Here is a 25423-nt window from a genome sequence, read left to right as displayed (position 1 = left end):
AGCAGCTCTAACCCCTTCTACTGAGGTGCCTCTTTGTCTGATGTGATTCCTGTGCCTGGGACAGAGACCACACAGTCATTTCATCGATGTCACCTACTGTCAGGCCCAGATGGTAAACTCACTAAGATGTTATGAACTTGGCTCTTCAGGGAGCCTGCGTGGTATGCTGATAACAATTGTGGTCTCCAGAGACAGAGTTTCTGCATTTGAACCTTAGTTTTGCCGCTTACTAGCTTTGTGCCTTTGGAAAAGTTACCTGACTTCTCCATGCCTCAGTTTCCTCATCTGTAAAAGTGTCCTCACCTGCCTCAAAGATACTATAAAATGCTTAACACACACTAAGCGCTTGGTAAGTGTTAGTTGTTATAATTATTATGGGCTATGTGGGTAGGGTGGCCTGATGATTTTTCAAGCTTGGGAAAAGATTGCAGGCTTCCTACTGAATAGGCATGTGTGGGTGCTGAGTGTAGGTGAAAGGGTCGTCTTCTAGAATCTTACCCCTCATATTTTTCTATCCCTTTTTGAGTACCTGCTCTCTCCATCTTTCATACTTTTCCTTTGCTTGCCTGTGTGAGATGAAAGAATATGTACTTGGAGGATCAGGGTCTGTGACCTGGCTTGGCCACTTATTGCCATGTGAACTTAGATAAGTTTCTGAACCTATCTGAGCAGCAGCAGAGGATTTGGGATGTCTTAAGGCTGCCAGGTATCTCATAGGGGTGGAATAATCACGGGTGCTATTACCCTGGGATAATGAAACAAAGGACACACATTGGGGCTACCTGGTGATTTTCCACTGGAAGCTAAGACTTTACCTATGAATGTACCTGTGTACCAGTGACTGCACCTGTGAATGTTCTTGACTGTGTGTATGAATGAACAAAAGAATCAATATGATTTTCACCTTCCTCTCTCCCTTACAGAGAGATGTGTAGTTGGGAGAAGCACAAGAGTGGGAGTCAAGAGACTTGGGTTCTGTAAGTGAGGTACTAGGTAGACAGTAGTCAGTCAACACAGAGTAGAAGCCAAAAAGATATTTCTCTACTACTTGATTGCACTATACTGAGTGACTCCAGGGATTTCCATTCCCATTTTATTCCCAGTGACCCTATTATCATTGGAGTTGTGTAGTGAGCAAGGTTGTGTTATTGGAAGTGCTGACCATGGTCATGGTTTGATTGTTCGTTTCCTGGTGACCTCCGTTTCTCAGCTTCCTATCTTAGAAAATTAGAATCTTAAACTAAATGCGCTTGTGGTTTCTTACAGCTTTAGTGGAATATGAAGGCATATAATTACATATACACTGTTTCTCCTGTCACCCAGTTCCTTTTTTTCATAGTACTTGATACCATCTTTTTGTTTTGTTTTGGTTTGGTTTTTCTGCATATTTATTCTTTGTCTCAAATACTCCCATCACAAACTCTTAGAAGGAAAGCTGCATGCGATTAGGGACCTTGTCTGCTCCGGCCTTCAGTTCTAGAAGAGTGCTTGGCACATTATTGGTCTTAATAAATATTTACATATGCCCTCATATACAGGTATAATCATGCATTATAATATAACTACATAAATTTACTCATGGTAGACAAATTTGACTAGGTAATCAATTGGTTGTTCCTCCCCTCTCCTACTCTCCACCACAACAAATACCACACTGTTGTTTGAAGATTAAAGGACTAGAATTAAGAATGGTTATATTTTCTGTCTTAAAAATTACACGAAGTAGCATTGCCTGGGTTCTTGCTTTGTGTGTGCATATAGTATCAAAGGACAATAACTCCTGATATCAGAGGAAGCCCACAATTTAGGGCTGAGGTTACTTGACCGTGATGGCGATGTGTGTGTAGCATAGGGTTGGATATTTATATACATAGTGAAGGTGGTCTGCAGGAGGCAAAATAGAAACCTCAGAATTGTGCTCACACACATTATTGAGATTTCATATTGCTTTTATTATTTGGCCACAAAAATGGACATAATCCTTGTTGGCTTTAACACACCTACTAGTACTGCTTTCACTATCCATCTTGCAAAATATAAGACAAGGCCAGAGCTTAAATTAAAATCCTCAGCTTCTTATCTCCTTCCCACAGGAAAGCAAATCTGTGTTGAAAACCGTAAAATTAAGAGGAGAGCAAGGATAGCATAATTTAGCAAAAATTCATGGCACCAGATTCTGAGCTATATGACTGGAGGGATAGGTCAGACATTAAGAAGATGCTGCCTGCTAATGCAGGTTCCTTAAGGTGGTGCTCTGGAAATAAGAAAGGCATGCAAAATATATATATTTCCAGGAGATTTCTGCAATGCTTACTCTTTATAAGCACTCTAAGAAAATACCTTTGTAGATTGCTTGGCAATTATGCTTCTTATGAGACTTTTGAAATGAAACTCAAAGCAGTTTAGAAGAGTTGAAATATATTCATTTTAGCATTTGGGTGTTGAGATTTTTGTTTCCATTTTAAAGAGGGTTTGTAATAATATCCTCCTATCCCTGCACCCCTCCACACCTCCTCTAGCATTCTAAATTCCTTGTATTTAAGAAGCTCATTCTGTGTATTTGACAACTGCATCATTAACACTTGAAAAGCATTGAAACATTTTTTTTAACCTTTTACACATTTATATGCATAGATGTCTGTACTGAGGTATACAGAGAGAAGGTGGGGGGCTTTGATAATGGTACTCTATTTAATAAATGCCCAGGGCTATATGAGCTGTGCAAGTTCTAGCATTAGAGAGGAGCTGATCATTTTATAAAACAGGGAAAATCTAGTATGGAAATTATATCATTGTCTAAAATGGGGTGATTTTTTTTCACCTTTTTTTAAATAAGTTTTTTTTGGGTAGAGGTTGTAATGATAAGGTATAGAGAATTAGTATTACTAGCTATAAAGAGAATTAAGTGTTACTAGGATAATTGTTCCTAATTTTTCTGAGCATTGGAGCAACATATTTTTTATATCTAATTTGTAAGGAAAAAAAACAAATTTAAATTAGCATGTAAGTCATAGGTGCCATCACCACACACAACACGTGTGTTACAGGGGCCTCAACTACTGAGATATGGAACTACATTTTAAGCAGTTTATACGGTGCAATTGTCAGGTAGCTACTCAATTTTTTTTTTTAATACAGATATTTACTTCTGGAGAAACAGATTTCACATACATTTGAGTTTATAGCACATTAAAAATCTCACTAATTCAAACTAATTATGGTGAAGACATGTCTGAACTAGTTAATTACTGAATATTCAAAATTCATTGTATTTTATTCCTCTTAAATTCACAAGTTACTTATTACTGTAGCCTTTGTAAATAGAGATCTTCCTGGGACTGCTGTAATTAATAGATGAGGTTAAAATCAAATATGTATTTTTCATGTATATAATTGTGTTGAATTTACTTTCTTTTTGAGGCGAGGGAATGTAGAGTTTATAAAAACCAGTCTCCCTAATCAGGTTAAACTGCCTGGGTCTTGCTTGTATTACTTGATTTGTTTAGTAAGCACTTTGGGGAGGTAGAGGGGAGAGAAAAAAAATAACCTGAGCCTTTAAAAAATTATTATTGTTCTATAATTTTAGACTTCCAAATTCAATAATAAAATTTGTTTTTAAATTAATATAAGACATATAAAATGTCAAATATAAAGTGTTAGTAATTTAAAGCCATATTTCATGTTATGCAGTTAAACTCAAGGTTAGAAGTTCCCTTTTATCAGTTAAGACTTCTGAAAACTAGAGAACCTAAAGATGAACTGAGTAGTGCTAAGCATAACAGATGGTCACGTTTGATTGACAAAGCTATAAGACATGAAAAACAGTGCTGTAACATGGTTTTTAAAGATGTACAATTATAGAATTACAAATTCTATAAACTAAGCAAATTTTTATTTATTGGGTTGTTTAAAAAGTTGACCTTCAGATTGGTAATATTTATTTATTCACTTGTTCATTAAGCAGTTCAGTGCTTTTTTATTGCCAGAGATATGTAATGAATAAAAAGAGCTTATAAAACATTTGTAACTTTTGCTCCAGTAGCTACTGGTTGAATTGAACCTGAGGAGATAATCCTCAAAAGGAAGTATAAATATATACATACAGAAATTCATGTCATATGGAATAATAGTAATCAACCTAAATCTCCAAAAGGTGCTGATTAAATAACTGATAGTCTCTTGATGGGATATTCATATACTTGAATAGTATTTAACATGGAAAAATTCTGAAGATGTAATGAGTACAGCAGATGAGTTGAGTTATCCAGGTCTAGAGATGTTTCTTGGGTTATGCTGATGCCCAGTTACTGCTGTTATGTGACTTTTTCTTTGGAGAGGAGACAGGAGCTGGGTATTCCTATTAACCATTGATCTTGTGGTTACTTTGCAGTCAAATAAGGTGCCCGTGGTGCAGCCATCACATGCGGTCCATCCTCTCACCCCCCTCATCACTTACAGCGACGAGCACTTTTCTCCAGGATCACACCCTTCACACCTCCCATCAGATGTCAACTCCAAACAAGGTGAGAGCCCCTGCCTTCCCAGGCCTTTCTTGATAAGTAAGGAGCAATATCTTATCAGTCTGATGCCTTTACAAGTGTCTTTGCTAAATGTCACTTTGTGGATCAAAATGTATTTGTAGGAGAGAAGAATAATTTACTTGATAGCAGTTTTTTGTAAACCCACAAGAATTTGCTGTTGCTTCTCTTGTTTTTCAGGATTAAAAAAAGAAAAAGAAAAACAAAGGGTTATTTTCAAAATGACCGCTTTGAAAATCTAGGATTCACAGTATAAACCAGTATGTTGTATAAATATACTAAAAATTCAGTCCTCAGTGCCTCCTACAGTATTCATTTATTGTATGTACTAAGTGTTGATGGTAGTGTTAGAAAAATGTTAGAAAAGGGACAAAAGATAACATCAAATGTTATCTTTTTAAGACTTTTGTGGTTTCATTTCAGTCCTTAACATTTTATCCTCTTTTTGTTATTTACCAGCAGCAACCTAGATATAATAATAATTAAAGTACAAAACCTCTCTGTTTAAAGTCAAGTAACATGAATCTTATTTTAATTCTCTACACTATTGCCCAGTTCTGCTTCTTTTTCATTTACAGAAGAACACATAGCATATGTCTGAAAAATCAGAATGCCCAGTTTCTCTAGCCTAATGGATGTGGGTGTGGGTGTGGGTGTGGGTGTGGGTGTGGGTTGGTTGTAGGACTTAAAGCTGAGGTTCTACAAGCTTTCTGGTCCATTCTGCTTAGAGCACCCTTGTTCACAGGGTGGCCTTTCCTCTTTCCATGTCCATGCACACTTGGACCTTAACAGGATCTTTAGAAGTTCAAAATAACAGAAACTACAGAACTGTGTGAATGCAGGGAATGTAAAGGTGTATAAAATCTGCCATCACCAGCATTTTACTCTTTTGACCAGCTGTATCTTTGACCTATAATGAACAGCAGAATTTAGCAAAGGAGTGGAGTTCAGAGGCTGGGGTTTTTTCCACTACTATGAACTCATGTAGGTTAAATCTGTAATGCTTTCATTTCCATCCATTGTTAAAACAACTTATTCGAGTACTTAGTCACTGTTGGACTTTGGCTTGAGTGGAGCTATATACCTTTACTTAGGGAAGGTGAGAATCACCTATACAGATGTATCCAGATTTTCCTCTATTGTATTCCTCATTTCCAGTTTTTCCTCTACTTCCCTTTTGTTGAGGACCTCCAAAGAATAAGAAACATTCAAGACATATGTCAGAAGACAGTGGTGAGAAAGGGAACTAAGAGAAGGTATTTTAGGAAGAAGGTGGAGTTTAAGAGGGAAAATCAAGAGTGTGACCTTGGTCTTAGTGACTTCAAGTGCCTTATAGATAGATACCTGGAAGGAGAGAAGGGGTAGGTAACTTATGGGTCACCGTCCCAGAGCAGTGTCTGAACTAGAGATACATATCTGGGAATCATAAAGCTATAGATGGCAGTTAAAGATAGATATAAAAGCTTCAAACAAGCTATTAGCAAAAAGAATTGAAGAGTGTTTTTCACTTGTTTTTAAACTATTTAATAATTACATAGTGTGTACTATGTTCTAGATCCTATTCTAAACACTTTGAAACAAACTTATTTATTTAAAAAAAACACAGGATGTTTCCTTTTTATTTTTCTTTTAAGATTTTATTTATTTACTCATGAAACTGAGGGGCGGGGGGCAGAGGGAGAAGGCTCCATTTAGGGAGCCCAACATGGGACTTGATCCCGGGTCTTCAGGATCAGGCCCTGGGCTGCAGGTGGCACTAAACCGCTGAGCCACCCGGGCTGCCCAACAGGATGTTTCAGTAGTTTTTTCTTTCAAGAACTCTGGGATGGTTCTTTTTTAAAAAGACAAGTTTTTGATGAGCTACCAATTACATTTATATTTTTTCTCTCTCTTTTTTTTTAAGATTTTATTTATTTTTTATTTATTTATTTATTTATTTATTTATTTATTTATTTATTTATTTATGATAGACATAGAGAGAGAGAGGCAGAGACACAGGCAGAGGGAGAAGCAGGCTCCATGCCAGGAGCCCGACGTGGGACTCGATCCCGGGACTCCAGGATCGCGCCCTGGGCCAAAGGCAGGCGCTAAACCACTGAGCCACCCAGGGATCCCCTATATTTTCTCTTTTGTTTCCATCTCTTCTGCTGCCCCACCTTGTTTTGTCTTACTAATTGTAGTTTATATCATTGCTTCTCAAAAAAAAAATTTTTTTTAACAAACCCTCTAGAACTAGAGAAAGAACAAGAAGGCATGATCAGAAAACTGCATTTTCTTTGAAGTCCTTATTTTGGCCTAAAAATTTGTGTGATTTCTGCATTCTACTCCATACACTGTTTGTTTTAATATAAAGTCCTATTCTTTTTTTTTTTAATTTTTATTTATTTATGATAGTCACACAGAGAGAGAGGCAGAGACACAGGCAGAGGGAGAAGCAGGCTCCATGCACCGGGAGCCCGATGTGGGATTCGATCCCGGGTCTCCAGGATCGCGCCCTGGGCCAAAGGCAGGCGCCAAACCGCTACGCCACCCAGGGATATAAAGTCCTATTCTTTTTTTGTTTTTTAAGTCCTATTCTTAATTACTTTTTTGTAAACAAAGACTTTCCATACCTTGTCACCATTTATCTCTAGAGATACATAAACTTTGGTTTGAGAGAAACTAATATACATGATTTGGGGTTTATATGATTCCATTAGTCATATTAATCACCAAAAAATAAGTATAAAGCTGACCAAGTTTCTTGCTTTTATCTCTTTTTCTCATACTGCCAGCCTGTTTAGTTATATCATGTAGCTAAACTAGTTAGAACGTGGTGGTACTGAGGCCAGAGTTACTAATTTCAAAGTTCCTAGGAGGCTGGTTAGTTTTATTTAAAAAGAAAAAAAAAAGTGTCATGTCCACACTCTAACCATACATAGAACTAAACAACCAATATAAACCATTTGTCAGCAAAACTCATCTTTTTTTGTAGGAAAATAACTAGGTTAATAGCATTTTTCATTTTTACCTTTCTGTCATTATGTTGGTGTGAGGAATGTGTGCAGGTGTAGGAAAGGGAAATGAAGCTAATACCAGTCATTTTCTTCTCATTATGTCTGCTAAAAATGTTAAAAAGAAAAAGCTTTTAGGAAATATTATGTTTATATATGTATCTGTTTATGTCTTTGTATTACCCATTGTATCCTTGTAAATAACCACAAATACTCACATAGATAGCACTTTTCTGTAGTACATGTATTCATGTATTCCTCACAACAACCCCTACTCCATTTTTGTACTGATTTTAAAGAACTATGGGGCACCTGGGTGGCTCAGCGGTTGAGCATCTGCCTTCCGCTCAGGGCATGATCCTGGGGTCCTGGATTGAGTCCCACATCAGGCTCCCTGCGTGGAGTCTGCTTCTCCCTCTGCCTGGGTCTCTGCCACTTTAGATTTTAAATAAAATCTAAAAAAAAAAAAAAGAACAGTAATAATTACATAGCTTTCTCAAAGATATATAGCTTGTGCAAGTGGCAGAATTGATAGATCCATATAAATCTGACTCCAGAATCATTTCATCCATAATTATTATCAAGCTTACTTATAAAAGCTTAAGAATTGTTAAGGCTATGCTGTGTCTAGCCTCTAGTACATAGTGAGTATTCAGTGAATACTAGTTAAATGAATGATGTGAAACATGTCTCCAGTAGCATAGCAGTTGGTGGAGGCATACACTTCTAGGATCTTAACATAACAATAGGCTATGTAGAAAACACAGATCCGTTTTCTACTCATGTAATGACCTAAGCCACATCATGTACTTGTAAGACATGCAAGATTGTTGGTAATATTGACCCAGAATGAAGAATGGGTCTGCTTAAACACTTTTGATTCACTTGTTCATTTGTCCAGTCATTCAAAAGTATTTATCGAGAACCATCTCTGGAGACAACCAGAGTTTGATACCTAGATTGGTAAAACATAGTCTCTTTTTTTCCAAGTGGTATATGGCCTCATGCAGGAAATCATTTGCACAAACTAAGTATAAAATAAAATGAAGAACATCTTAAGTGCCACATTAAAAGTACAAATTAAAACTTAGTAGATTCAAAAAAATAAAACAGTAGATTCAAACAAGAAAGAAGGATTTCTCTGAGCTACAGACATTAGAGAGGCATATTTGAAATGTGAGTATAAATGTATTTAATAGAAACCATCAAACTAAATACCCAGCATATGAACTAGCATGTAGCAGATGCTAAATAAATGGTAGTTTCCTCCTTTCTCCCTTGAGCAGTAAAACCAAATCAAATTAGTTTGTATTGTGTTCAGTTGCATTGCTCCTGCTCCTGCTCCTACACAGAATCACTGCTGTGGGATTCTAGGCTTACTTGGAACATGGACAAGAGTGGAGAGCAAGATTTTAGCCTCGTCTGCATAGATATGTGATTGCAAGCAGGTTACCTGTCTGTGTCCCAGTGATAAAAGCCCAGGAAAATACGTATTTTGTATATACCCAACCAGGATGCCTGAGCAGTCATTCCACACCTTGGTTTCCCGTTTGTAAAATAAAGGGATTAAAGTAGACAATTCTGTTGGTCTATGACCTGTAGTCGTGATTTTTCAAGCTCACAGTTCCACGAAGTTTCCAAAGCTCTTCTGAGTTAGTTTGGTTTTTTTTTTTAAACTGAACAGTCATCCTGCTTACCCTGAGGTTTGGGAAGGTTTCTGAATCTGAAAGGTAGGAGGGCAGCAAGTTGGAGAAACTCCCCAGTGATTCTGATAGGTCAAGAATCATCACCGTAGGCTCTCTTAGATTTACTCCTACTACCCAAACCTCCCCAGACCCAAGAAAAAAATCCCGAATATGAAATTTGGGATCCACTGTGAACCCAAAAGTAGTGGTATTTCTAGCCAAAAAGGCAAGGTGGTGGGAATTTGACAGATCTTTTAAAAACAGCAAAATGTGAGATAATTTCATGTAAGCTCTCTGTTGAGGGATTAAAAACCTTCCTCCTACCTGTTTCTTATAAGAGTTGAGTAATAGTTTGTCCTAACCTCAGAGTCAAATTAACACCAACTTTGAAGGCAACACATCTTAAGTTCAAGACCTTAAATATAAGACCCAAATGAAACTCATAGTCATTTTAAACAGTAAAAAAGCAAAATAACTAAAAAGCATCTTTCATATGTTCACCTAAGTCCACATACTGGTCATTTCTGGGTGTTGAATCTGGAAAGGCCAGGTTAGCTATATAAAGAAACTTTTATGGTTTGTTTGTTTTTTTCTAATCAGAATCACTTTCACCCAAATACACTGAATCTATGTTTTTATATTTTGCATTTTTATGCATGTGCCCCTTCTTTTCTGTACCCAAGGTGGAATATAAACAAAGAGATGCCATGTGGGACTAGGATTAGGTATAATCTTTAGGTGGTTTTTACAGTTATAGGGCAGTGTACCCCAGGGAGTGTGAGCTCAAGAAACAATTTGGTGGCATTTTCATTTTCTGTGGAATACAACTAATCCAGGACAGCTTGACCTTGGAGCCCAGAGGACTCAACTTGATGAAGAGCTTAGTTGGAGCTAAAGTGGCAGAGACCAAAATGAATCATATCAAGTGTGACCATTATGGGGCTGAAGATGATTCCTAATTAATCTTTGATCCTCGGAGGTATCACATTTCCCAAATCTATGTGTCCATAAGGGAGCCAATGAAAATATGAAAGTGGCAATTTACCTAATCTTTGAGCACCATGGCCATCTACTTATGAAGGCTGTTATTTTTCCATTCTACACAAAAACAATTGTCTACCATTTTCTTAACCAAAATGAAATAATGAGGGCAAACTACATAATTTAAAAATCTTACTATGGTCACTGTTTTACTAGCAGTGTATTTACTCTTTTAAGAGTTTCTCAAGATGTCCTATCTTAAGACTTGTTTTCTCAGATTTTGAAATCTTGAGAAAAGCTAACAAACTGACTTCAGTTAAATACATCCAGTAAACACTGTTTCATGCTAGACCTTAAGTATTAATGGCTTTTATTTTATTCTTATAGCCAGATGTCCCGTGAATCTGAAAACTCTACTTCTCCATTGTTCTTTTGAACAGGCATGTCTAGACATCCTCCAGCTCCTGAGATCCCTACCTTTTATCCCCTGTCTCCAGGTGGTGTTGGACAGATTACCCCACCTCTTGGCTGGTAAGATCCTTCCTATAACCTTCATTCAGACATTTGAGCATATGTTCTTCTTTCCATTCATGGAAGTTAGCTTTATGAATGATAACACTTGTGGAGTTGAAAAAATTTCACATCAACAAGCAAGGTGCTAACTTTATTTCATTTCAATTTGAAAGCTTAAAAAATATACAGACTTTGAAATGGATTGAATCCTTTTGCTAATATGTGTAGAAAATGACTGTGTGTAGCATTTGCTTTGAAGCTTATAGTTTTATGGGTTCAATTTGTGGCTTTGGGCATTTGCTATGCCTATACAAAGTGTTCAGTGTGGTTCTTCTTGTCTAGTTTTTTATGAACAACTTATTTTTGAAACAAACTTAGACACATTGAATATTAGTCTTTGTTTATAAAATAAGCAAATGAAGGAAATGACAAATAGAAATTCAAGATTAACAAAAGCATCTTTTGAATGTTAATAAAGTAAGCACCAGTTTGAGTTCAGACAGGTGAAAAACTGATGTTTGGGCTTCCTTTTTTCAGAATCCAAACTCTCTATTTTATGTCTAAAAAATTCTTACTGCTATTTTCAAAATTTTTTAAATTATGGAAGGAAAGGAAAAGAAATAATATTTTTGGAAGAAAGACTTACATAGTGTAGCCTATTTTTATCATCTTATTGTTAACACACAGCTTACCCCATTGCACTCCCATTCCTTTTCCACTCCTCCCCTCCCCCACTGCTCACTCCATGGAAACACTGCTTCAACTTTAGTAGATGAACCCTCTCCTTTCTTTATCTGGCCCTCTATCCCCAAAACCCCCTATCACTGCCCCAGTCTCCCTACCTTGACATCCTTACCTTATCTCCTCTTCGGCAAGAAGGGGTCATCCTGTCTTGGAAATTCCAGCTGTCTCTCTCTCTCCCTCTCCTCTCTTTAGCACTAAATCTCCCAGTCACCTGTTTAATTGATTATGCATACACTTTCAAACCTATATCAATTATTCTGTCTGAACTTACTACTTAGGGGCAATAATCCTGTGCTGAGTGGCAGCTGGAAATAAAGATTGTATAAATGAGAAATGTGAGATGTGGGAAAAACAGAGAGATGGAATTCTCAGAGTAGAGAGGGAATAAGTCCGATAGATTTATCTCTTATTTCTTGACTGTAGCATGGATATATGAAGGGGTGGGGAGTACAGTGTTTTTAAAATATTTGTTCATTTTTTATATAAATTTTATTCCCCTCTTTCTTTTCTCCCCTGAAGTTTTCAAAGATTCTGAGAGGAGTATTTCACCATTCTCATGGTTCTGTTACATTCACTAAACATGTGTTATATGCCTATTTTGTTCATTTGAGCATTAGTGGGGTTGGGAGAAAGGAATGGGTAAAAGGTAATTCATGGACTGGTTTGCTTTTCAGGCTGAAGGTGGGAGGTTTTCTTCAAGGTAAATGATGCTTTGATTGGGTGGAGGGTAAGAAGGGAAGCAGTTGATTAACTGAAGAAATGCTGTGGTCTGTAATTACCCCCCACGCAGTTCTTTTTGGATACCTCCCTCTTCTCTGAGCCTCATCAAACTCTTATTGCTGGTTGGTAACTCGTGTTTTTTCATTGATGGGTTCCTTTCTTCTGTGACCTCAGGCAAGGTCAGCCTGTATATCCCATCACGGGAGGATTCAGGCAACCCTATCCATCCTCACTGTCAGTCGACACTTCCATGTCCAGGTAGGTAGAGGTGGAAACCGGGCACCCCAGGACAAGTTGCTCTTCTTGCGCTTGCATTTTGTGCGCCTCTGCTTGCCTCTTGGTTGGCTAGGAGGGTGCATAACTCAGCCATGCGTCTGTCTGTGCAGTGTGCCTGGCTCCCACACTAGGTGTCCTAGAGATTCCTGGGTAGGAGCCAAACGCTGCACCCCACCAGCACCAGCCACACCCCTCAGGTAGACTCAGGCAACACCCCGGAAATTGTGCATCCAAAAGAATTCACTGCCACCTGACTGCGGGATGTGAAATGCCCCGAAAACAGACATTTCTAAGAAGAGTTTGTTTGAGTCAAAATATGCTGGGAGTGGGTTAAGGGGGCGGATAAAGACTGGTTTGGTCTGAGTTTTCTAATTTGCTTTCTTTGAGGAAAGTTGTATCAGTTTAATGTGACAGTGTTTGAAAATGCCCAGACAGTCCAGAGCCTTCCTGAATCAAGGCTGTCAGAAGAGAAAGGATGGTGCTTATTGGCTGCAGGCCATGCGGGGTGTGTGTCCTAGTGTGTGAATCAGGCCCTGTGTGGACATGTTCTAGTTCAAGCGAAGCTCTGTGAGACCTGCCATGCCACACTGCTCTGTGTAATGCTTTTGCTTCTGGAAAGGATGGCGTCTGTGCCCTGTGCTTGATGTACACACACATTTGTTGTGCATCATCTGTGTGTTCAATGTGGCTTATTCGAGGGAACTAGCATCATTGTGCTGGAAGTCAAACTGTGGGGCTAGTAACTGGTTGTGAATCTTCACTTTTTTATTATGTAGGTATGAAATCCGCAGTTTCTGTGGTGAATTTCAGCTTTTTACAAAACCTTTATTTGCTCAGCAAATTGTAAATCTAGCTGGTTGGGAGGGAATGAAATTAATATCCTTCCCCCAAAATATATTTTTACACCTTGTAACACTGTAAGAACTGTCTGGTGACAGGATGTTCTCCCATGCAAGTAACCAGCATCATGTATCTTTGCAAACAGTATACAACAGAGCATTATCATTTACTCAAATATTTATATTTTTCCCATGCCTCTTTAATTTCTAAAAATTTGTTTCTAATCCAGGCAGAGTTCCTTCTTTCCTTCCCAGATGAAGAAGTTAATTGTGCTGGCTGTGATAAAAAGACCTGAGAATATTGTTCTGGCTAAATGTTAACTTTCAAACAGTTTGAAAAGCAGGGCACCTGGTTGGCCCGGTCAGTAGAGCACATACCTTGGGATCTCCAGGTCATGAAATCAAGCCCCTCATTGGGTGTGGAGCCTACTTAAAAATAAATCAACAAACAATACTGTTTGAAAACCAAAATCTTCTAAAGCATATTCAAATGTATCCAAAGCATTTATTGAAAGTCATTTTTCTTACATGGCAGTAGCCCTCCTTTGTGTTGTATGGTGGTGGATACTTGAGATTTTTTTTATGGTCTACCAAGTGTACTCGGGAGAAAAGCCTTTAGGATGTGTAGTTTTTTACCTGGGGCAGAACTGTATCCTTCCCTTAATTTTATTACCAGTTTTCCATAAGACTAGGCCTTTCGAACAGTACTTTCTTTCTGTGTAGATTATTTTAGATGATGCTGGTGGCAGCTTTATTAAATTGGGGACTAAGAACAAACTGCTGTCCATTATTTTCTCAGTTGTTTTCTCCATATATCAATAAAGAAGCCAACAAGTATGAGAAGACTTATTGTGACAGGTTGCTTAAGGATGAAGGCAGAGATATTTTAATATGACGTCTTTAGCTTTCATTTAAAAATCATTTAAAAAGCCAAATCCTAATAAAATGTTATACTTCCAGCAATTTCACTTACTGAAGTGTTTCTTTGAAAACTGCTTTGCAAGAAATTTCTTAATCCAATGACCTATAGCCTTCCTAGGAAAAATGTCTATTAGTTTGAAAATAAATTCTGTTCTACAAGGAATAAATATAAATATTTCCGCTTGAATACAGAGAGAAATTAATTATTGGCCCACTCAAATTTATAGTTAATACTCTTGTGTATAAAGATGTGTTTTCATTCTCAGCCAATAGCAAGTTAGTGGATTATTTCAGAATTCTTCCTCTTTTTGCTACAACAGCCACTAGTACATATGTTTTCTTTTCTTTCCTTCTTTCAGGTTTTCCCATCATATGATTCCTGGTCCTCCTGGTCCCCATACAACTGGCATCCCTCATCCAGCTATTGTAACGCCTCAGGTCAAACAGGAGCATCCCCACACTGACAGTGATCTAATGCACGTGTGAGTACACCTCTGGTTTCACCTGTGAATGCCTTAAGATACTGAGGATCTAAACACAATTTCTTCTTGCTACTCTTGAACATTTTCTCCCTCTCTTTTATTATGAAAATCAGTGTGACTCTGCCTTGAAAGTTCTGCCCCTGAGGACTTTAAACAGCTCGATTCTCACTGCACTGATTTTAAGATTGGAAAGGAGCATAGACCTCAAAAGATGAAGGGAACATCACCAAACCTCACCAAAATGGAGTAATCTTCAGTGTGGGCATTGAATAATCTTAAGCAATTTACTACCAGGTTTTAATTGGTTCTGATTGTTGGGGAGCACCTGATGGTACCTGAGAGAAGTAGACAGGAGGGCTGCATGCATTTCCTTCCTGACATACACTTAACCCTGCTGCAGGCTTCAGAAGCACAGAATTCAAAGGAAAGGGGCAAACCAAGCCCAGGAGGCCAGGGTTGTCGCAGGCTGTGAGAACAGGACTAACTTCCCTGAATTCCTTAATCTAGGGTCTGTAGACCTGGACAGGAGGACAGGGTGGCTGGGTGCATATGATAGTGCATAAAACGCCTGCAAGGGCAGGCAAAGCCAACACGCATTGGTTGAGGGGAGAGAGTCTGGAGTTTCATTAGTTTCTCAAAGGGGCCCTACACCCAAAAAGTTAAGAGCCTCAGTTCTGGAAGAGGAATAACCACCATACATACTATGTGTTCAGCCTTTCCTGAGGTAACCAAGAAGCTCAGTCAGCCTCAGGGCCCATTTTATGTCAAACACTTCTATGGCTAAAGGTAAACTTTCTCAAACCAAAGGATCCTTACTCCCAATGAGCTGTTCTTCTAATGTGATTCTGCTCTGGGTGCTTGTCGAGCTTCTAGAGTGTTGTCCTCGGCTTGAGTTTGACTGGTGACATGAATAGATGCTCTGCTTCTCTCCTCCCTTGTCCTCCTTCCCCTATCCTTCCCTCCCCCCTCCCCCAACACCATCCCAACCACCTTTTAGGAAGCCTCAGCATGAACAGAGAAAGGAACAGGAGCCAAAAAGACCTCACATTAAGAAGCCTCTGAATGCTTTTATGTTATACATGAAAGAAATGAGAGCGAATGTCGTAGCTGAGTGTACCCTAAAAGAAAGTGCAGCTATCAACCAGATTCTAGGCAGAAGGGTAAGTAGTGGGGTGGGATGTAAATGTTCATGGTAACCTTGGAACGGTTTCGTTAAAGGTGGTTATGGAATGTGGCTGTATAATCACCAGCCACTTTAGGAAGTAACAGAAAGATAGGATAAAAACATTTAGGAGGATTAAATGATAGAATGCATTGTAAACAACTTAGATTGTACCTAGCACACACAAAACCTCCTATATATAAATGTTAACTGTTTTCCCTGTTACACTTATTGGGTGTCTTTTATGTGCCACGTACTCATAGGCATTAGATAATAATTGCTGAATAAAATAGATAGGTCCTTGTCTTCATGGAGCTTAACATTTTGTGATAGGATGCAAACACTAGACAGGTAATGATCCAATATATAATTAAAATGATGATAAATACTGTGAATGTAAAGAGTAAGATTCTATGAGAAAGAATAACAGGGAGCTAGGGAAGTTCCCAGAAAAAAAAAAAAAAAAAAAAAAAAACAGTATTTAAGCTGAGACCTGAATGAGTAGAAATTAACCACATGATCAGTGGAGAGAGGTAGACCCTCCCCAATGGAGTGACGTGTGTGCACTCATGACTGAAGCAAGAAAGCGCTTAGCCCACCTAGGGAACTATAGAAAGGCTTTGCAGTACCAGCCATGCTTCTGGAAGAACCCCGGCAAACACAGGTGGCCACTCCTTCCAAGGTAGAAGATCTGTTCTACTCAGAAACTGGAAGAATTTATATGGGCTGGAGAAGCCTTTATTCTAGAAAAATTGTTCTCTGGGTCTTAAAATATGTGCATGGTGTCTGCATTGCCTCTTTTCTTTTCACTCTTTCTTTTATTCACTCCACGATGCTCTTCTGATCACCTACTGTGTATACCAGGCACAAGGCTACAACTAGGGCAGATGCTGTAAGATTTCTTTATCCAGCCACCAGCCCAAAGGCTAGTTAGTCTTCCCAGGTGCTTTTTATAAGGATTGAAATGGTCTTAAAACATTAGGTATATGAAGAATGGTAAGAAAGATTGGAGTTTTTCTAATACTACATTATAATTTTAGAAATGCTTCATTTTAATTTGTTGATGCTCTTCATGTATGTGATAGTTACTTAAATTATGACCCTATGTATTTGTTTTTGCAACCTCAAGAAATTCATGATTTGTAAATGAACATTTAGACAAGGAAGGTCTAACAGCTTTTGTAAAACTTAAATGATCGTGTTTTAGCTATTGTGGGTAATTTTTACCATGTTTGATACAAACCTAATAAACTTCAACATACATAATAGAAGACATGCAGGAGATTTCCAAGCCATGTGAACAGATGGAGAGAAGTAAGCTTTCTTGCATTATCGATTCCTGTTGGAGAGAATAAAAATGTGATTTCCAATCCGCAGGACACCAGGGTTTCAGGGGTAGGATTTGGTAGCAGATTATAGCTCTCTTGGTGCCCTGTGTATAATACCCTCCCTCCCTGTGGATTCTTAAACACTTAATAACAATAATTACAATGATTTTCCAAGCCAGAACATAGCAGATAAATGATTCCCATCATCTTTGAGGAACTTTGCCTTAAAAGCTTAAAGGCTGATGACCATTCCCCCTGACCCTTTAAAAGAAGAAACCAGAGGGAAAGAAGGGTTGATGTTCTTTTCTAGTTTATATAGAACTCTTGACTCTTTTCCTTTTTTGAGTTAAAAGTCCCCTGGCTCTGCAGTGGTAATTATTTTTCTGCTCAAGAGAGTAAGTTAGGATATGATACGGAGGTATGCTTCCTATTTTTAATGCACATTTCCAACAATTGCTACTTTCTCAGCTTCCTTAACGATCCCCAGATCAGAGCGTGTGTCCTAAAGGATGGTTCTCATTTGGGGTCTCTCTCTGTCTTTGATTTGGACACCTGTTTCTATTTATAGGTCTCTGAGATCTTTGATTAAGATCAGATTTTCTCTCCTTTCATAACTTCCCTCTGGCAGAGTAGTCCTTGCTAGTTCTTTAAAGTTCCTGCTTTTAAAATCATGAAGTTTTATACTGGAATAATTAGAATTCTTAAAAGTAGACCTTAAATCCACCCTGGAACATTTTATCTTTTTTATTTTATTCATCTATACTGTCTCTCTAAAAAGAAATATTCAGTCATATGAATTAATAGCACAAATCTTACTTTAAAAGAAGGCTTTTCAGACCTTCCAGGCTGTTAAAGGAGGTCCCATTTGTTGCAAATTTGTCAGAATTTTTAATATGTTTTCCAACAACTTTGGAAATGTTGACAATGAAATCTGATTTTTTCAAAAAAAGAATTAACTCAGTTTTTCAGTAAACAAGAGATACAAAAGTGTTTTTTTTAAGCCCATTGTGTTTCAGAAATTCCTATTAAAAAAGGCCATCTTTCTAGTTTGTACTGGACTGTTTTCATTTACAAGGCTTTAATACCATTGTTCTATCTACTGTTTTACTCTAGTAAATGATCTTTTTGTGGATAGATTTTGTGCATTAGAAATACTTGGGAACTAAAAGCGATTGAGACTTCAAGTCAATACTTTGTGGCCTGCTTTTTCTCTCCTTGCATTTTGCTCAGTTAACTGGGATCATTTTGTCAACCTAAATGCTCTGTTTTAACTGAATAACTGGTTGTTTGGATAAAAGACCCAACCCCCATACATATTTTGAGAGAAGTTTTATAAAATTTAATCCAGGTTTTCTCAGCAAGTTATAAAGCTGCCATAAACTACATAAAATTATGCCAATATATTTCGTTAGTCAAATGAATAAAAATTTACAAAAGTTGTAATTTTACTTTTTTTCCTTTTTGTCTCCCAATTTGTTCCTTTTTGGTAACATTTTGCCTCTTGCCAATCACATTTAACACCAGAACTGTGTAAATATTAATGATCAGTGTTTTCTTAAAAAAAAAAAAACCACCAACCCTGTCCCCCCACCCCCCAAAAAACCCCAAACAAATAATCAAGGCCGATCTTCTCCACTGTGTCCAGTTTGTTTTCCACCCTGTGTAGGTCTCTGGTACTGGGTCATTGTTCCAGATTTAGGAAGGCCAGTGGTGGGCAGAAGCCTGGTTTAAACTCACACCACTGTCCCAGACCTGCCTCCTTCTTAAGATTATTTTCACTAACTGTGTTTACTTTGCTGGTGTATAAAGAACTGTGTCTCAGGTAACTTTTTTCAGGTTTTTTTCCCCCTGTCAGCTCTCCAGTGTCCATTCCCCCCACGTCCCCATCATTTCTTAAAAGAAAGGCTTATTTCCTGATTTGCCCTCAGGTTCGTACCCAAGTCCTGCTGTGTGTCACGCTTCTTAACTACTCAATGCTCTGTTCTTCTAAAGCAATAAAAAAATAAGCCATCTGCGCTATCCAACATAGAGGCCCAGGCATCTCAGGGGCTTTTGGAGGAACTGAATCCGATGCCCTGCTCTGGGGCACCTCCTGCGCTGGAGGCCGGAGAGGGAGGGTGGGGAGTGGCAGAAGGTGCTTTAGTGTTCTTCTTGGGATCGTCCCAGGTCTTTTAACAAACAGGAGCAAGCAGGTGTTTGTTTTTCTTGAGGAAAGCTGCCTAGCCATACCTCAGGAGCCTCCTCCAGGAGAACTTTTTCTCTTTCATGGCCTCTCTTCCTCGCTCCTCCATCTTTTCCCCAGTTCAGCCACATCTTTCTTTTCTTTTCCTTATTTTTTTAAAACTGGACAGGGAAATTAAATTCAGGGCAGACCAGCCATGAATGAGAGAGAATCTCCTAGCACTTTAGAGCTGGGGCCAGGAGGAGTGGACAGGTGGGAGCTGACCCAGAGCGTGGGTACGTGTGGTGTGGGTCAGACCTGCCCCACCCGTGGCTGCGCCTCCATGCCATCCCTCTGGCTAGTTGGTTCCCCAGAGCCCAGCAGGTTCTCCTGGAAGGTTCCACTGGCAGATCCTAGCATTGAAGAAATGGGGAAAATACTTGAAAACTGCCTGCTAGGGCACCTAGAGCGAGTCATGTGTGAACATATGCAGAGCAATATCCAAATATAAGCTGCTTAAATTACCAAATGGATGCCTTGCGTACATTAGCTATCTTGCTGTATATGATACATAATTATGTCAGCTATTATAAGGGAAATGGAAAGTTCGCAGGTGTCAGCCATTACGTTCTCCAAATTAGATACCACAGTCTCAGTTTCTAGATGGCAAAACAAACCTAGACAGTACTCCTTGCTTTCTGTCAGAAGGAAGCTAAAAACTGTAGCCATAGAGTGCACATACGATTGGACAGTGCTGTCAGTGTGCTCCCTCTAGACAAGTAGTGTTTTGCAAGTGTGAGGATAGGGTGAAAGGGGCTAAGACAGACTGATTTAAGGTCTTGCTTTATAGACAGGATCACAGGATGCAGGTTTCTGACCTTCTGTATGACAGAGTGGGTGGGAGAGTGTCCATGTGAGGTGAGGATGCATCTGTGTGGAAAAGACATCTGGAAATTATCACATTTTGCATAAATAAATGGTACTTGGTCTCAAATATCAGAATATGGTACAGACTGTGAACAAGGCCTAAGTTGGGTGTTGAGGCTCCCCAGTGAAAGTTCTTTCTAATTTATATGGGAAAAGAGAAAGGGTGGGTAACAGAATATTTTACTTTGGATATTTAATCACCTTGAATGTTTCATGTGATGTGGGAGGAACAGGATAGAGACCAAAGTTTGAGTTTCACTCTCCCTGCTGGACTCTAAGTGGATTTCCGCAGTCCTTGCTCTTCCACCATTTAAAAATAAATCAGAATTTAAGTGCTTAATATTTTAATTCTTTAATCTTTGAAACATGAAATATATAATATTGTTGCTCTTTTGCTTGCTTTCATTTGATTTGTTTTCCTTCCTCTTTTTGTTTTAGTGGCATGCCCTCTCCCGTGAAGAGCAGGCCAAATATTATGAATTAGCACGGAAGGAAAGACAGCTACATATGCAGCTCTATCCAGGCTGGTCTGCAAGAGACAATTATGTAAGCTCCTTCTGAATACCAAAAGCTCCGTACTGTCACTTTTTCTGTCTGTTACTTTTGTGATGGAAAGGTGTTTTAGAGTACAGTAGCTCCCTCCATCCTCCTTTATTCACTGGGGATATGTTTCAGTACCCCCAGAGGATTCCTGAAACCACCAAAAGTACTGAACCCTGTATATGCTGTTTTCTCCTTTTCATACATACCTATGATAAAGTTTATAAAGACACAGTAAGTGATTAACAACAATAAAATAGAACAATCGTTAACAATATATTGTTCTAAAAGTTATGTCAAAGTAGTCTGCCTCTCTCAAAATCTCTTCTTGTACCATACTCACCTCTCTCCTTGTCATGATGTGAGATGGTAACATGAGGACATGAAGTAAGGGGACTGAGCAGGCATTGTGATATTGCATTAGGCTGCTGCTGATCTGCTGACACCATGTCAGAAGGAGGATTGTCTGCTTCCAGACCCTGCTTGACCAGAGGTTACTGAAACTGTGGAAAGCAAAGTTACAGATAAGGGAGGACTACTGTATATGTAATGGAAGTTAATGAACTTTATAATAAAGATTTCAAGGATATATTGCATTTAGAAAGCTTCGAGCTGTCATACTTTTTTTTCCTCTAGTTATATAATGGACTTTTTTAGGTAAAACTGTAATCCAAAAAAATCCATTAAAATGTTGGTAAAAAAGATTTTGTTTTAAATGCCCAAAATATCGGGGCACCTGAGTGGCCCAGTTGGTTAAGTGGCCAACTCTTGATTTCAGCTCAGGTCATGGTCTCAGAGTAGTAGGATTGAGCCTCCCACTGGGCTCTGCTCTCAGCAGGGAGTCTGCTTGAGATTCTCCCTCTCCTCTCCCTCTGCCCTTCCCCTGTGCTCACTCGCTCGCTCTCAAATAAACAAATCTTTAAAATCAAAATAAGTCCATAATCTCATCATGTAAAGGCAACAGTAGTAATAACTAATTATATTATCTTTCAGTTATTTTTTTCTGTGTTTGGTTTTTTAACATGGATATAAGTATGTGTGTGTGTATACATATACTTTTGTGTCATGCTTGCTTTTATATGTAATAAGCATTTTTCTGTTATGGGATAGTTTTTCTATATATCAACTTTTTTTTTTAAGATTTTACTTATTTATTCATGATAGACACAGATTGAGAGAGAGAGAGAGAGTCAGAGACACAGGCAGAGGGAGAAGCAGGCTCCATGCAGGGAGCCCGACGTGGGACTCGATCCTAGGTCTCCAGGATCAGGCCCTGGGCTGAAGGTGGCGCTAAACCACTGAGCCAACCGGGCTGCCCCTATATATCAACTTTAATGGCTATATTATAGTATTTTGAGTGAATGTCACAATTATGTAACCATTTTTTCCTCTTTTTTAGATATTTAAATTACCTTTTTTTTAACAATTGGAAACAATCCTACAATGAAGAGATCTGTGTATAACAATTTTTTTTTATTTATTTATTTATTTATTTATTTATTTATTTATTTATTTATTTATTTATATTTAGGGCTATTACTTCTGTAGGATACATTCACAGTAGTGGAATTGTTGAATTAAAAGATATAAGCTCTTTGGTACTTACTGTCCTATTTCTTTCCAAAAGGATATTATCTAATTCTTAAAAAGAATGTATTCAAATTGACTGTTTTGCCACAGACTAATTAAAGCTGGATTTTAAAAAATTGTTTCATATTAGTGTACCTTGATGTCTATTATGTATTTTATTTAGATGGAGTATTTATTTTTTAAATTGTACTAATTGGCCAGAAATACCCCATTTATAGGGCCTGTTATTTTATTACTTTGGAATTTGAAGATTTTACTAACGTGGTCTTGATACAGCAAAGACTATTACTGAGAAAGTGTATTATAAATTATATATTTCAGTTTTAGATTTTATGGAAGGGAACACTTTTGATTATTTAAGCTCCTAATTTAAAAATTTTGAAGATCATTCACGTTCCATGTGAGCCCGACATTAGAAAAGCCAACTAATAATATTAGGTGGAACTGTCCCTTTTAAAAAGGGTGACGTTGAAGCCATTAATCAACATATAATTTAATGTGTGACCATTGCTGTAGATGGTTCTGTGGGGCCCCCTGTCTGAGGTCAGACATCCCATATAATGGAACATCAAGATTTTTGGAACATATTTGTTTCCTGTAACATGCTTCCGAAAAGTCACTACTGGTCAGGATTTGAAGCTTAAAACATTGGCTACAACCATGACATAGGAAGGAAGAATCATGGTGTTTGTTACTTAGGAGCGGCAGCTCATTGGACTCTCCTGAGCTCTTGTTTGGTTGTTTTAATGACTACCATATGCCTGTCATCAAGAACTGTCTTAAATGTTTTCTGTGATATTTTTCTAATCCCTATAATAATTTAGGGTCATGAAGAGCATTATTGCATTTTAATGCAATATGGGGGAAATGGAGAGGTCGTCAGGTTAAGTAATTAGTCCAAGGCCATGTAGTGGCTAAACTGCAAGTTATACCTGGTTCTCCCTGACTTTCAAAAGCTATGCAGTTTGCCTTCTCTATAGCAGACTAGCACAGTCTTTCCAGTGCCTTCTTTAGTAGACTGCTTTAATTCAAGAGTTTTCTCCCCTGAGCTGTGCTTCTTTTCTCCAGGCAATAATTAGCATCCTTCTGGATAGATTTGACCCAGGGAAGAGCCGTGCTGTGAAATTTGTATAGATTTAGCATTGCTGGTTGAATGTCTTTGAGTGAAGTTTCTGTTTCTGAATCTTAGGTAAAGGATAAAACTTTAAAAAGAGATAAACACATATTCTATCCCTCTCTCCTTTTCTTCATGTGGGGAGATGAGAAGAAAGTAGTTTTAAAGAAAGCCGGTATAATGTAAATTTACCTTTAAATTCTTCTGCACGATTTTTAAAAGAAATTGTTTTGCATAACTTGATTGTGGGATCCCCTGGAATGAAGGGAAAACCCAGCTTTGTGACATACAATTCTTATAACAATAAATATAAGCCTATTAATGACTAAGGCAAACAGAAGCCAATCAAGTGATAGCACTTTAGCTAAAAAGATTCTTCTGAAAATAACAGCATAGGAATGGAATCTAAACAAGATACATGCCTTATGCCTTGTATCTTAGCAGTTAGTGTCAGATTGTTATCCTTATCCTTATTGAGATTATATTAAATATATCTCAGTTATTGAATATTAAAATGCTCTATTCTGTGGCATCATAGATTTTATTACTTCAGTTCTTCTAATTTTTATTTTTTATAACTGAAGGTTTCATAAATCAGCAGTGCACATATTTTCTTAGGTTAAATCAGCTAGATATTTATAATGTTAGAGCATTTTAAATTTAATGCTTAATAACCTCAGTATTATACATAATTTTAATGAAAAATATTTTTATATTTACCACACACAGATGATTTTTTTTGTGTATGTTGACATCAGTACATCCAAACTACTTAGGTCATCTTTGTCTATCATAAAATGTTGGTTCTCTTGAAACACTGGTTCATACCTAGAATATAACACAGGTTATTTCACAAAGGCTCTAGCAGTCCAACACCTCAGGCCAGTCACATATACTGGGCATGCACAAAATGGCATAGATGTGTTGAGACGCTCGGGGTGCTCTTAGGAGCCAAGGGCCATGTGGTGAGGGACTCAGGGACACAGCATGTTACAGCACCTGGGAGGAGTTAGGTTCTAGTGGTGAGGTCTGCCTGAGGGAAGGGTGTGGACAGACCAGACCAGAGGGGATGGGCTTTGAGTGGGGCTGAGAAAGTTCCTGGAAGAGCTGGCACTTGAGATGAGTGTTGAACAGGCAAATGGGAACAAGGAGGAGAAAGTGAGAAGTTACTGACACATGAAACAACCTCAGAGCGTCTTCTGAAAACCACAGTTATGCCATTTGAAAGGAAGCTTTGGAAGGTAGGAGCAGCCCATGAGAAGCATGCTCTCCCTCTGTGTGGTCCCCTCCTCTCAGAGTGCTTTTAATAATAGTGTTAAAGATGACTCCATTATTTTTGAAATGCTGTTTCCCAGGGTCACGAATATCTGCTGTTTGGGAGGATAGTTTGAGTCAACCTTCCAAAGGTTTAAAGCTTCAATGGTCAGGTCATGTGACATGAAGAAAAACTACCCTGGAGTGCATAAAAATATAGACTTTTATATATTCACGCAGTATGTTCAATGTAATCTTACAGTTTTATGTTTTGTTCTTTGTTAATGTGACTATTACAGTAGACATAAAATACAGCTATTCGATGTGATATGTGTTCTGTTATAGTTATTTGAAAATACCGTTCTAATCCAGGTCAGCTATTTACTATTCATGTAAATCAAATATGTGCTGTATCTATGCTGTATTTCAACTATTTTTTAGAGGAAATTATGAAGATAGAAAATAAGACCACTATAAATGAGACTTAAAATTGTAAATCTGTGCCAAAGGTGATTTTGAGGTATATTTGTGTTATCATGTCTGTTTTAGGAAACAAGGTCCGAATTTACCAGAAATGTCTTTGAAATTACCTTTCATTTTCTCAGGTTCAGTATTACCTTTCTGCCACTCTCCTTGATTGCCATCATGCCTGTGC

At 38.1% G+C, this 25423-nt stretch overlaps 1 protein-coding gene and 1 long non-coding RNA gene across 8 annotated transcripts in view; one reads left to right on the top strand and one right to left on the bottom strand.

Annotated features, from left to right (window-relative positions):
- The window catches only part of LEF1 (lymphoid enhancer binding factor 1), a 134141-nt gene that overhangs the window by 78414 nt on the left and 30304 nt on the right, over positions 1 to 25423 (top strand). For 5 of the 7 annotated variants that reach the window (XM_049105082.1, XM_035709765.2, XM_049105081.1 and 2 more), the window contains exons 4-9: positions 4391 to 4523; positions 10638 to 10728; positions 12349 to 12432; positions 14570 to 14692; positions 15690 to 15852; positions 20709 to 20816. In XM_049105082.1, coding sequence (XP_048961039.1) covers positions 4391 to 4523; positions 10638 to 10728; positions 12349 to 12432; positions 14570 to 14692; positions 15690 to 15852; positions 20709 to 20816 — 702 coding nt within the window. The remainder of the gene's footprint in view (positions 1 to 4390; positions 4524 to 10637; positions 10729 to 12348; positions 12433 to 14569; positions 14693 to 15689; positions 15853 to 20708; positions 20817 to 25423) is intronic. The other 2 variants (XM_035709766.2, XM_049105083.1) reach the window with 1 other exon arrangement.
- LOC125754211 (uncharacterized) lies at positions 16460 to 24870 on the bottom strand. The gene is made up of 4 exons (XR_007407849.1): positions 24235 to 24870; positions 23707 to 23769; positions 21154 to 21313; positions 16460 to 17193 (listed from the first exon to the last, which is right to left on the bottom strand). It is a non-coding gene; the product is annotated as an uncharacterized LOC125754211 (long non-coding RNA).

Source organism: Canis lupus, chromosome 32 (assembly GCF_003254725.2).
Source record: "Canis lupus dingo isolate Sandy chromosome 32, ASM325472v2, whole genome shotgun sequence".
NCBI classification, from domain to species: domain Eukaryota; kingdom Metazoa; phylum Chordata; class Mammalia; order Carnivora; family Canidae; genus Canis; species Canis lupus.
The sequence above is the reverse complement of the archived record's forward strand: the minus strand, read 5'-3'. Positions and strand labels throughout refer to the sequence as shown.